Source organism: Trachymyrmex cornetzi, unplaced genomic scaffold (assembly GCF_001594075.2).
Source record: "Trachymyrmex cornetzi isolate Tcor2-1 unplaced genomic scaffold, Tcor1.1 scaffold217, whole genome shotgun sequence".
NCBI classification, from domain to species: Eukaryota; Metazoa; Arthropoda; class Insecta; order Hymenoptera; family Formicidae; genus Trachymyrmex; species Trachymyrmex cornetzi.
Genome location: NW_017296814.1, coordinates 182917 through 196331, shown reverse-complemented (window position 1 = coordinate 196331; position 13415 = coordinate 182917). Strand labels below are relative to the sequence as shown.

General features: G+C 38.9%; 1 protein-coding gene across 2 annotated transcripts in view; it reads right to left on the bottom strand.

The window, feature by feature from the left end:
* LOC108760070 (POU domain protein 2) overlaps positions 1-13415 on the bottom strand; it is a 144701-nt gene that overhangs the window by 108909 nt on the left and 22377 nt on the right. For both annotated transcript variants that reach the window (XM_018505850.1, XM_018505852.1), the window contains exon 2: positions 5180-5212. In XM_018505850.1, coding sequence (XP_018361352.1) covers positions 5180-5212 — 33 coding nt within the window. The remainder of the gene's footprint in view (positions 1-5179; positions 5213-13415) is intronic.

The following is a 13415-nucleotide window of genomic DNA, read 5'->3' as shown; positions in this document are numbered from 1 at the left end:
TTCTGTCTGCAATCTGGTTTTTTGCAAATTTCACTCTCAAATTTCTTCGCGAAATGAAGGAAAGCGGAATCCGGTTACTACTCCTAAAATATCTCTCTCTCTCTTGTGAAAAAATTATTAATAATATAATAGAGATGTTGAAAAGTAACCCTGAAATTTTCCACATTTTTTGAAAGCCTAGAACAGTGAAGAAAACTTCGGCTGGAGGAAGTAAAAATATAACTGCAGACGGAGAGTTAATGATACAAAGATGAATAATTATTTTAAAAATATTAGGAACATAATCGATTCTCCATTTCCTTAAAAAAAGGGAGTTAATGTGTAAAACCATCTTTCGCCAGTCATCGAGATCAGTAATTTACGGTGAATCTCGTCAATCCCTAAACGGGGCAGAATCTCGACCGCATGTTACCTCCCCGGTCCGTTGAGCCTTCTTGACCATTTTAGAGAAAAAGGATGCGTGAGGGGTCTCGAAGACGAGTGGCATCAACATTTTCTTGCACACCCATCGAACGAGTTTGAGACAGAGGTCGGTGGCTGATGTGTTCGCGAGGGAAAGAAAAAATCTCGTAACGGGATAAACGGGCGATTGAGCATCATCGTAGTACCGTCACATTCCAATACGTAACGGCGAAAAGAGCGTACTGGATACAACCTGAGGGAACGAGTACCTGTGAATAGGCAACGACGGTTGGTTATATAAAATTTCTTGGAAACGCGCTCGAGAAGCGTGCATACAGTTTTTGAGAAGCTCGAGCGGAGACGAGAGCAACTTCTACCAGTACTCTCTGTGCGTGGAATTACCGTGTTCGCGGAAGAAATTTCTTTGATCGCATTTGCGAGAACCGTAATATTTCCCTCTGTGTACAGGATCCGTTCTCGTGTGCTCTTTGCAAGTTAGATCGAGTTCAGATTACGAGACTCTTTCATACGATACAAGTTTTTCGATGCATCGAAACTATCACGTGTGCCGTAACGTCAATCCTTACGTGGACACAAATTCTTTCTAAGAATAACAGTAGATCCACAGGTTGAGAATCCGCATGGAGCACCGAGTGGAGTCCCCTGTTTGGATTCCAATTATTCAGCGGCGTGTCCCGAAACTCTCAATTCTTTGTGAATCCTGACCCCAGACCTTTCTCCTTCCTTCTCTTCTGTCCCATCTGTCCGCGCTCTCTTCACTAGTCTCTGCATAGATAATGAACCACAAAAAAGGAAGATAACCACACGGCTTGCTGTCGTCCTGGGCGAAACGACGAATCAAAAAACTTTACCTTCTACCTCCACCGACGTTCACCAACGCCATTTCCTGTTCGCGGAGAGTACCTGCCCATAATCATTATTATTCGCAGCCAAATAGCCGGTGGCTCTCTTTCTCTCTCGCGCTATTGATTAATCTTATCTCAGGAATATCGAAGTACTCAATATCTAGTGGATATTCTAATATAAGTATCATATTTATAAAATCATATTTCATAATAAAAAATATATATAAATTTTAATATTCATAATATAAAAATAAATGAGTATCAAAGTTTTTAGGCTACAGATTATCTAATATTCTATCAAAAAATGATTGAAATTTACATATTATTTTTTAAAAAATAATATAAATATTTCTGTTTGTTATTTATGCAAGGTATTAGATAGAATAATTCAAACATTGCTATGAAATACATTTAGATAAAATTTAGACAACTTAATTTTGAAAAGGAACAACAGAGGGTAAAGCGACGAGGATGATAGCAATATACACCGAATGCAAAGTACCGGCGAGATCGCAATTCGTAAAGCTGAGCTGCTGCTCCGTCACCTTCGCAGGTAGTTGGTAGACGAAAGCGTCGAGAGGAAAGGACTTGGATACCGCCGAGAGGAAAAGAGATAAGAGAATAGAGAGGAGGAAGGAGAGAGAAAGGCATATTCCGTCAGGTAGGAAGAACAGAGTAAAGAGACGTGGAAGTGGCAGGGCGAAGAAGAGGAGAGTAAAGGCCCCGGGCGAGGTCACCCACCGCCCCCGCCCCCCTCACTCCCCCATACACCCTGATTATCCGCCGCCGGGGGCGGGACGCTCTGTAATGAGCATCGAAGAGGTGCTCAACCTCTGACTGTTTCGTAAATTTCCCTGGTAAAGCAACTTAAAAATCTTGCGACGATATCTTTCTCTTATGCTATGTCTAAGTTTCATTAAAAATTTTTTTCTCTCAAATATCAAAGATCTATCACACATGTATACCTACAGTCCTTGGCCACATTATTATGACTACTGTTGAATTTTACGATATTTTTATAAGTTCGCAAATTTTTATAAAAAGTGGTAGAAAGATTTGTATTTCACGTGGCAATACTATTTTTTAAATTACTGTGCATGCAACTGTAACATAGATCACCATTTTGACATGTGTCAACTGTTTAACCACGCCGAAGTTACATATAATCTCTATCTAGAACACTTTGTCTCGTGACGTAAATTGTTAACATTAATAAAATATAACGATAAGTTAAATAATAACTTATGTTTAACTTATTTATTTATGCTTTATTAACATGTCTAACAACAATTTATATTTATTTTGCATGTTTTTTAATGTTTTGTATCTACTTTGGGCATGCATGTTTGATTTGTTTTATTTTTAAAGAATGGGTAAGAAAAGCGATATTTCGCCTATAAAAATAGGTATGGTGAAGGGATTATTAGATGCTGGTGATACTTCTCAGCGGGAAATAGCTAAAAGGGAGTGAAGGTTTCTAAGACAACAAATTTAACCAAATAGAAAAGAGTGCAAAAAGATAAGGTGGTCAGGGACTGTATACATATTCGAATAAAAGAATTACAACCAATATAAATAAATTGTACATTTGTAAAAAAGAAATAAGAATATTTTAATTATAAAATGTTCAAAATATTTTAGTTTTGCTCTTATGTTCCATAAATAAATTGCAAGATAAATGATAGAGATTATGAATTTATAAGTAATTTATACAGACTTTAAAATACTAATTCTAGATGACTAACTTCCTTTGACGTAATACAACCTTTTAATGAAAGATCCGTGATTATTGTACATGTGTTGTAAACATGTAAATATATAGCTTGATTTAAACGAGGACAGGTTGGTTCGCGACATAGAACACTCACAGGCGAAGATTAGGGTAAAGCAGGAAGCAACGGAAGGCGACGGGATGGTAAACGTTTGAATGTCGGAGCACGGCGTCGTCGGCTGTCTGCGAAGACACCCGGATGATCGAGCGATGTTATTTTAAGTTTTCCGTGGGGGCCCTCGGCTTCTCTCCCATCTTGCCCTAATCGGCCTGTCAGCCACCCCCGTAGCGTGGGGTCGGCGGACTACCCCCGTTTAATACATACGCGCGCGTAACACACGCGCGCAATTTCACCGATCGGGAGAGCAACCGCGCCTGACACGACCCCCCACGGGCAAGATTCGCCCTTTTTTTTCTCTCCTACATCGAGATTCGCGCCCGAGGATTCATGCCCCTCGAGGGGTCAGATTCAAAACGCTTTACACTCTCATAACCGAAACCTGTTGATTCGACAACCCCCGAAAATCTCAAATACCTCGACTACCCGCCGAAACAAGAATTCTTCAACGTTCGCTCAAGTATAGAAATATTTTGCTGTGATAATTCTTGATTTCATATAAAGATAAGATTTCTTAAAGAGAAGTTAAAGGAAAAGTTGTAATAAATAGAAGAGAAGAAGTGGTTTTGTTATATCAAGGAATATTCAATGCCTACTAAGATATGAACGACCCAATAGTCCTCAGGGCATTCCGCCACCATTAGCAACGCAACACCTAGTCAACTACCGCGACTCGGTGTTCTCAAACGTACGATAGACCGTGAAGATGGAGTCGCTTCAGGAAAGTTAGAATGCTCTCGCAAGGCTACGCGGTTCGTTTGATGGCCTCCTGGACCATCCACGTGTTTCCACTGGATGACCGTTTACACCATCAGGTTTGGTGGCACATATTATATACCGGAGGAAGAAAACAGAAGAAGAGAAGGTTAAGAGACGAAGACGGACGAAGCCAAAGGCAGAGACAGAGCGGGAAAGAGAGCAAGAGAAGGTGAAAGAGGAAGAGAGAAGGATAGACTGTTGCTTTCTTGGGCTCCGGCGTGCTTATTGCGTGATATTAGCCACGGTGGCTGCCGCCACTGCTGGGATAATCATAATCTCGAAAGGGGGACAAAACACAGGCCCCGAATCGCATAACGCTGAATTTTACGACTTCTGGCATAGAGGAGACGCGACCGGATGCAACGCGGCTTTTTATGCTCTCCTAACAGCCCCCGACTTGATATCACGCCCAGAGATGAACGGCTTTTCGAAACGTCTTTCCGACCGTCGTTGGATTCGCTTGTCGGATTCGCCGTCATTGAACTCGAATACGAAAGTGTCGACGCAAGAAGATACCAAAAGAGACAAGAACGTCAGTCTTGTAGAGTCGAGAATTAAGTTCGCGAAGAGATACAAAAAATATATTAAAAATTGGCTTTTTAATCTGCTAACAAATAACGTTATACAAGCCGTGTTCCGGTATACACTGCTATTACTGAAAATCTATAGTTCGCGTTACATATACTATAGATTTTCACTACTGGTGCATCGGAACATGGCTATAAAAACTAGCTGATTATTATTTAAAAAAACTGATTACATCATTATATATGTAAATGTGTGAAAAATTGGTCAAGCAAATTCTCACAATTTCTATGAAAATATAAGTATATCTTGTTATGATCGAAAGTCGGATCGCTTTTTGCTTTGGTTTGGTGTATCTATGATATAAAACTAGCCAACACTTTCCGCTTGAAGTAATTATTCCGAGAATTCGATCTAATTTACGCGTTTGCATAGGCACACGATCGGGCCAGTGTACGCTGTAAAAAGAAAGAGAGAGAGAGAGAGAGAGAGAGAAAACAGGCACCCAGCGGCGTTACATCGCGTTTCGCAATGCTGTATGAAATCAACGGCGAATGAGGCACTGAATGGAAGCGAATTGCGCGAGTCGAGTCAACGCGTTTCGAAGCGCACAGACTGCGTAATAGGGAGGATATTTTTTTCACGGAAGATACTGAATAGAAGGTTCCGCGACGATTTTTACCGTGGCATAAGTACGGTCTTGTAATCTCTGGGAAATTGAGATCGTGAGTCACTCACCGTAAGGTCGCTCCGCAACGGGTTCGCACGAATCTGCAACAGAAAGCATTCGCATTCGATTAGCCATAGCTCCGCAACCGTAAGTGGGGCGATTAATTATTCGTATTTGGTATTAGCCGGCCTTTTGGGTCTCTCAGGCACCCGCTGCGATCAAGATAGAACATCGCATAATTTGTATTTCCATAGAGAGTGTATCGCGATTATTAATTACGTTTGATAAATGATATAATGTAAGACAGGATAAAATCAAACTGATGTAAAAAAAAAAAACTTGTAAAAATAACATTCTGGAATTACTTATTGTCTGAGAAAAACAAATTATTCATAGTAGCTTTGTTCCATCTTACGGTAGTAACATTCATGACAGATGTAAACCCGATGATCTATTATACGGTGCGTTGATACACGCGGAACTATCATCGTGGTTTCCAATTGTCATGATTTCGAATAATTATCTATTACTGTCGGTAGAGTAATAACTCTACCTCTATCTCATTTCGCAAGGATTGTCCAGTCAACAAGGCTAAATACACGTACATATCGGGAGCCTCGAGAGCCGAGAGTGAATTCACATCGAAGGAAACAATGTGTATTAAATTACACGCGTCACGTCGCATAGAGGAAGCCTCCGCGGATAATTTTGCAGTTGATTTTTAATTCTCATCCGCTCAATGACACAGGTTAGCGCTACGCACATCGACACACTCGTTCATCCATGACGATTGTGTGCGCAATGCGATCGTGATTCATACCCGATATAATCGACGCAATCTCGACGCAATCGCGACGACAGATCTATTCAAGCGAACCGGCTATCCGTTTTTTCCTCCTCGCTCATAATTTGCATACGTTAAGAGAGAACATTCCCGCGATAATTTATCCCCAATCCGCGAGTACCACCGTGAACCGATCGCCGTAAGTGATTTCTAACCGGCCGCCGAGAAGTCGCTTGTAATTCGCACTGTAATGGGGGAACTTACGTAACGTCGGCAATCCTCACGCGCATTGCCCGCTAATGCGCCAAGCTGGCTAATAGCGTCGTCGCGTACGTCTTGAGAGCCCGGGATGGGATCGGATCGGATCGGGGCCCGGAGGCACGCGTCGCGCGTACAGCCTACAGTGCGTAAAAGCGAGGAAGTTTTAAATGGTACCTCGGCGGCCGGGCACCTGCTAAAGCCGAGGGATCGGCTCGGGGGGAGCCGGTAAATGTCTCACTCAAGGCGCTCGTACGCGGCTCTAATGGAAGCCGCTAGGTAGGTCATCGGCTGTCATAAACGCACGCTCGTCCAAGTTTCCTCGACGGCGCGGAGCGTGTTAATAGCCTCATTAGATATCGCGTCGCAGTGGCGTACGTACCGTGATCGGTCGGGATCATTGAAATCTCCCACTCTGTGGAATCCGGTTTTCATAATTATTTTGTAAACTCAATGGGGATCCAGATAACTCCTTTCCTAATTCCACATAAACAAGTTTTTCTGCCTAGTTATCATTATGAGTAAATGATAGACTTCATCTAACTAGATAACTAGACGGACAAATTTGTTTATACAGTGGAATTATAGGAAAGGAATTGAAAAAAGAATTATGAAAACTGAGTTTTTTATTTTCTCTAACTTAGCAGGTGTGCCACAATTCTATTGTCATTATATTTTAAATATATTTGATTATAAAATCATAAACGTGTAACCATTAATTTTCGGCCGAAGTAAAGGATAAAAGTAAATGAATGACGCGTGAAATGAGACGACGTATTTGCGTAATTATGTCATAACCGTTCTTCTAATGTCGTTCTTCATATAGGATACACCAGCATTATCTTTTTTCCTCTCAATTATGACATCGACTTCTACAGTCATTAGCCTCAACATTAGCGCCAATGGGACACGGTCTTCCCAGGCTGTCAACCATTCAAACATTGACCATATCAAATGTTGCTTAAGTTTGTTAATTAACCTCTCAACTCTACAAGCAAATTTAGTAACGTGTGACCAAACTATCATTATTTTACGGAAATGCGATTTCTCTATATGCACAATTTTCGCACAACATCTTGTAACATGGAAATCGTTACAATGTTACATCCATTTTATTACGTAAAAAAAGATGGTATATATTTGAGACATTTTTCAATCACAATTTAATTGTGATATTATTTTAGTTTCAGTTTATGATTGCGTTTCAAGTCCGGCAGTAAGCAGTGCGCAGTTTACATAACTGAGGCGTGGTTTTCCTATTTTCTGATTAACTTGTGGTTTAATTTTAACCTCACTTAACTTGATAATACTTTAAAAATTGTGTTTCTCTAGTTATGATTAATCACAAAACTACCGACTTTGTGGTAACTTTAAAAGCTACTCACTACAAACAATTTTTAAATTATCAGGTTAAATTTAACCACAAGTTAATCAGAAAATAAAAAACCAGAAAAGTCTAAACCTTAAAAAATGTATTTATTATAATTTACATATAAAAACATTATTAAACACTAAGAGCCTCGACCACATTTATCTTTTCCTTACTTACTTGATTGAAACATTTTTCTCGTAACTTTAATTACAAGCAAAATTGCACTGAATTAAGTCAGCAGTGGAATTAAGATAACTTGCGATCTAGTAGATGGAGAACTTGGAAATAATTTACTGTTATTATCTTTATACTAATAGACGTTCTTGATGGGTACGACAATATTGCATTTACACGCACACGCCTATTTGCTAAAATAAGATGCACTAGATTTGCCTCATCTGCATCGACCATGCGCGTTTCTCATCCAGATAAGCAGCCAACAAAAATTCCAACCAATAAAACATCTCTCGCGACGGTCTTCCAAGAATCTCATCGTCAATATTAGAGTCAGCTAAGCAATGCCACGGCATTGAACGTGTTAAGTTTCATTAGTTATCATATATACGCACGCCTGCATTCAACAATGTGCACATCTCCGACGACACCCGGTCGCGATCGAATGCGCAGATTACATTCAATGGGACGAAACGTCCTGCATCTGGAATTCCGTAGAACCTGCCGAGACCCTGCATCATTGACAGTCGCGAATGAGAAAAGAAAGAAAAAAAAAATACTCCGCACCCGTCCATTTATCCATCGTTAATCGGCGATCACGACGTCGTATTCTAATATTTTCCATGAAGCGTCGCGCGCCATCACGAATTCTGATTGAGCTGTGACCGGGGCCGGGGCCGTGGCCGGGTGCGTGTATCGGGCCCCAAAGGTGCCAACGGGGTCGGGAGCGATGGTCGATAAATATTAAACGACTTTCCACCTGTCGCGTCGTCATCGTTGCGGCGGAGGGACAGGGGAAGTACTTCCGAGAGGGAGATGACTGAATGTTAATTAGCGAGGCGTGACAAGTGTTAAGTAATCCATCCATCTACCTATACGTCGGGAGGGAGGAGCTTGCCTAACGTTCAGTAATTAACGCGACACTTGGAGCCCGGCCACGCACCATCGGCGAAACATGGCTCGTTCTTGCGAACGGCCGCGCGCAATTAACCGGCGATTTAACAGCTAACCTCGAGCAGGTGGGAGACGAACCGGATGTTAAAATGAACTCATTGCGCTTTATAAAAATATAATTCCGATCAGACTTTTTTCCCCTTCTCAGTATACTAAAAAAATGATTGAATTAATCTGAAATACGTATATGATAACCAGAGTATTATTTGGGGAAATGTAAAGGATTCATAATTTTTTGGCTACTGTAAAATATTTTGATTACTGTAACCACACATATTGGCCGCGTGCATTCTAATGAAAATAACAACACTTTTGGTTGAAATATACACACCAAAGTCTAACCTAAATCATACCTAAATTTTCTGGTTGCATACTAAAATATTTGATTTTAATAACAAGGAATTTCAGTTCACTTCTACCAAAATTTACTTAATTAAACATATCTTGTTAATTCGACTATGATTGTTTTTTTTTTCGCGTATACTTTGTAGGATTATCTATAATATTTTATACATAAAATTACAATATTATACAATCATATGCGATTTGACAATTAAATTATACATTATTCTTTAGCACATATATATTGATAATTTTTGTGATAAATCAATAAGAAAATAGCAATGAGAGAAAAGTTAATTACACAAATATATGCAAAAAACATACGCAGCTTTGCTTACTAATGTATTCATTCAACAACTGAATAAAATCATTTTTTTCCATTGATCCAAAATCATAAGTTCGAAGATAGAGTCACTGCCGAGAGTATTTCCAGCAGCACTATTTCAGCAATACTAAACTTAACTGATTGAGTTTTATCAATAGTATGTATGTTATCAATCTAAACATTCATCGATAGTAACTTCTGTACATTATCGACAATAGCCTTCATCAATATTTTCATTTATACACATCTAGAGAAAAGGTTGATTCGATTTAAAGAAATTTTCTTTGCTATACGGTGAAATTATGTTCAAATCCAAAGAAATGATTTGAATGTCATTTCTTGGATTTGAACATAATTTCTTTAAATCAAATAAATTTTTATTTGATTATAAAAAATAATGTTTAAATCAAAGAAATTTTTTCACAAATCAACGAAATTTTTGTTAACCGTATAGCAAAGAAAATTTCTTTAAATCGGAGCAATCTTTTCTCTAGGTGCATATATAACTCTGGGTAAATATATTACTTTCGTATACTCGAGAATATTAATATTTAATATGCGTTAATATATTTCATGCAATTTACTGTTCTTTCTTGCTCTTTTTTATATGATAAAAACTAGATTATATGAACTATGTATAAAGGTACATTTATTAAATATTATAGAAAAATTTGACATATTAATTACATGTATGATAATCATGTTTGCGTATTTATATCTGATCAGACAAGTAATGTATTTGTCATTTTTATAAGAACATAATTTCCTGTAGAAATTTTATATTCAAATCGCGAAAAACTTTTTTTATAGATATTTTTTTAAGATAGAGCATATATATATATATATGCTCTATCTTAAAAAAATATGCGGTGGATTAAACTAATTAATAATGTCAATAATCTCAATGTAATCTACAAGATTCTCGTTCACATGCCTATAATAATTCTTGTGGTCTAATTTAAAAAAAATTAACGAACTGTCTGATTAAATTGGCACACGTTGTATTAGTGCGAAGTATATGTTCGCATATAAATGTCATAACGCGGACTCTCAGCTTCGTGCCGTGTCCGTAATGAAACCGGTCGCCGTGACGCGTCGACTTGTATTAATTAGAATGCCGGATTCGATGCCGGCCACAGATAAACGAGCGGTGCAACATTACAATGTTACCAAACAATGCCGCCGTTGGCCCGGTATCTCGACGTCGCGGTACAGCGACGTCGATATCTACATTAAAGGAACATTTACATCTCGGAGAACCGGGTCGGAGAGCTCGGACCCGCATCCGCGACCGGTCAAATCGCCGAATCATAGTCGAGCCCGATCCTCGCTTGTCGATTAGATGTATCAGTGTAATTAACAACAAACAATGGCCGCGAGAGACGCACGGGCTCGATATCGTGTATTAATCGATTACCCTCTCCGGTCAGGCCCCGGAGATATGCGCCGGGCCCGGCTGTTAATCATCACCGCGGGTGCGTTTGTACCACCGACGTCCGTCCTTTTTTTCCGTTCTCATCGTGAGAGAGAAAGACCACTAAGTCTGAACGTACGTATGTACGTAGCCCTGAGGACTCTTCCGTTAACTACCTCCGTAACACGTCATTCACCTCTCCCCGCCCGCGCACGAAATAGCAGAAACAACGTAACAATCTCGTTTGCCCGATGCGAATTCCACTTCTCATGGCGACATATCGCGCGAGCATCTATCGATTAACCGATTACTTGCACTATTCGACGAGTGGCGAGTTACAAGACGTCTCATACCTCATACTTATAAAACGCGCAGGCCCGCTATAGGAACACGCATACGGCATTCGAAAGTACTTTAATATTTGATTTGCGTCGCTAAGTATTGGTATCTTTAAGTTACTTATATTAACATATTTGTTTTGTTTTTTAATATTAGTAATAAAAAAAAGTTTGTTTCTCTATACACATTAAAATTTAAAATATCTTCCATTCTTTCTAAATTTTTTGGAATAAAATCTCACTACAAAAGAGTTAAAATACTGCCACTATTGAAAAAGAGTGAAAAATTGCCACTCTTGAATAAGAATGGCAAATTTCATTCTTTTAAAGGGATGATTCATTCCAAAAGAAAAAAATCTCACTTCTTTCTTTGAATATATCTCATTCCAATATTGTGAATCTCCAAAAAAAAAACGAGTGAAAATCTGCCATTCTCATTCAAAAGTATAAATTTTTCATTCTTTTTCAATAATGGCAGTATTTTAACTCTTTTGGAGTGAAATTTCATTCCAAGAAATTTAGAGAGTACATAATAGAATTAAATTTATATTGTAATAAATTAAAAAAGTTAAATGTCATTATAAATTAAAGCATTATAAAATATTATTAAAAATTATAAGTTTGTAATAAATAAATATCAAGAGATAATAATATAACATAAATATAACGTAAAAGGAAAGCGATTGCTCTTTTGTACTCGGTATTATAATGAACCCATATATTTCTCACTAAACTAGGTCGTGAGAGACGTGAGAAGCCTAAATTCGATACCGTTAAAGGAACAGAGAAATATCTATGCCGAATATCAATACTTCTCATGCGAAATATCGATCATCGCACACTTGCGTGTACCTCGAAATATGCTCACGCGTACGATAGAGATAGAGAGTAACGAGAGGATTATTTCGCGGTGCCCCTCAGCAGTGCGCTAGAGATCGGAATCATTAGCGATTATCGATGACCATCAATGTGGAACAGTTTGCGAGCTATCATCAATTAGAGTTAAATAATAGTCCGCGGTGTCCATCCGTTAGCTCATTCGCCGCCAACTCTACTTCCGGGAGCATCGACTACTCTTTTCCGTGACTTATTGCGGTTACTTCGAGGCCAGCGTCTATTCTCTCACTGGATAATGGGAAAGTCTCGTTTCGGCGATCTTGTATATCGTATTTTCTTCCACCGAGCAAATATGTCGCAAAACTATTAAGCATTGTGAATAATTTGCGATGCGGATATTCATTTGAATGAAAAAAAGAGCTTCGGGAAAATTGCTAATCTCGCATTAATCAACATAAATGCCATATACTTAAATAAAAAAAATATTTAAATTGGACTTGGAAAATTTATACTTTATAAATATAACATGTATTTTTTAAATTACATCTTGAACCGCAGAAATACGACATTAATTGACAAAGGAAAAAAATAATTAACTCAGGGAAATCTGTTAACTATTCTTTCACGTATGATGGTAGCAACGTACACGAAACACGTGTTCTTCTGTATCTGACCGTAGCGAATAGAGAATGTCCAACGCGCGTCGGTCTTCACGATTCCGTTCACGGTATGCTTTACAGCACGAATCGACAAGATCATTTGATCGGTCACGTACGATTCTACGATTAGCCAGACGAGAGGCATCATTCGACCAGTTTGCTGAACAGTTAAAAGCAAAAGCAACGCGCTTCGCAATTTATATGTAATTTACAAGACATTAATCAACAAGAAATATAATCTTATTACCAGTAGGTAGATTTTATCTCGCGTTTTCCGTATATCGCCCTACATTTAATTATGCGTGCTTCTATTATATATGTATATAAATTCAAATAGACAGCTTTAATATTATTAAATCGGCGAATCGATCAGCTTTTAAATTAATGATTAATATTAAATCATCCCTAAATGCTAAAGCAATATTTGACCGGAAGACGAAATCGTTGCGATTCGTTCATTTATAGACACATGAAACACGAAACTCACAGCAAGTATGAGGCACTTCCGCCGCGGTTCTAAGGACAGAAGAGTGCCAACTATCAGACCCGCCCCCGGCTAACAATCCGTCACTGTATCCTTCTCTGTCTAGCGACGATTCCGGACGTCACGGAAGCTCAACATGAGCGAGCGAGTGAATCACTATGCCGATGGAAGGAGCACGTGGGACAAAAGATGAGATTTAATGCATGCGTGCGTATGAGAGAAAGAGACGGATGATCGCTGAGGAAGGTAATCAACGAGCGGGAGTGAGAAAGACGAGGGAAAAAGAGAGAAGGAAAACACAAGAGAGAAAGAGACGTAGAGAGAGAGAGAGAGAGAGAGAGAGAGAGAGAGAGAGAGAGAGAG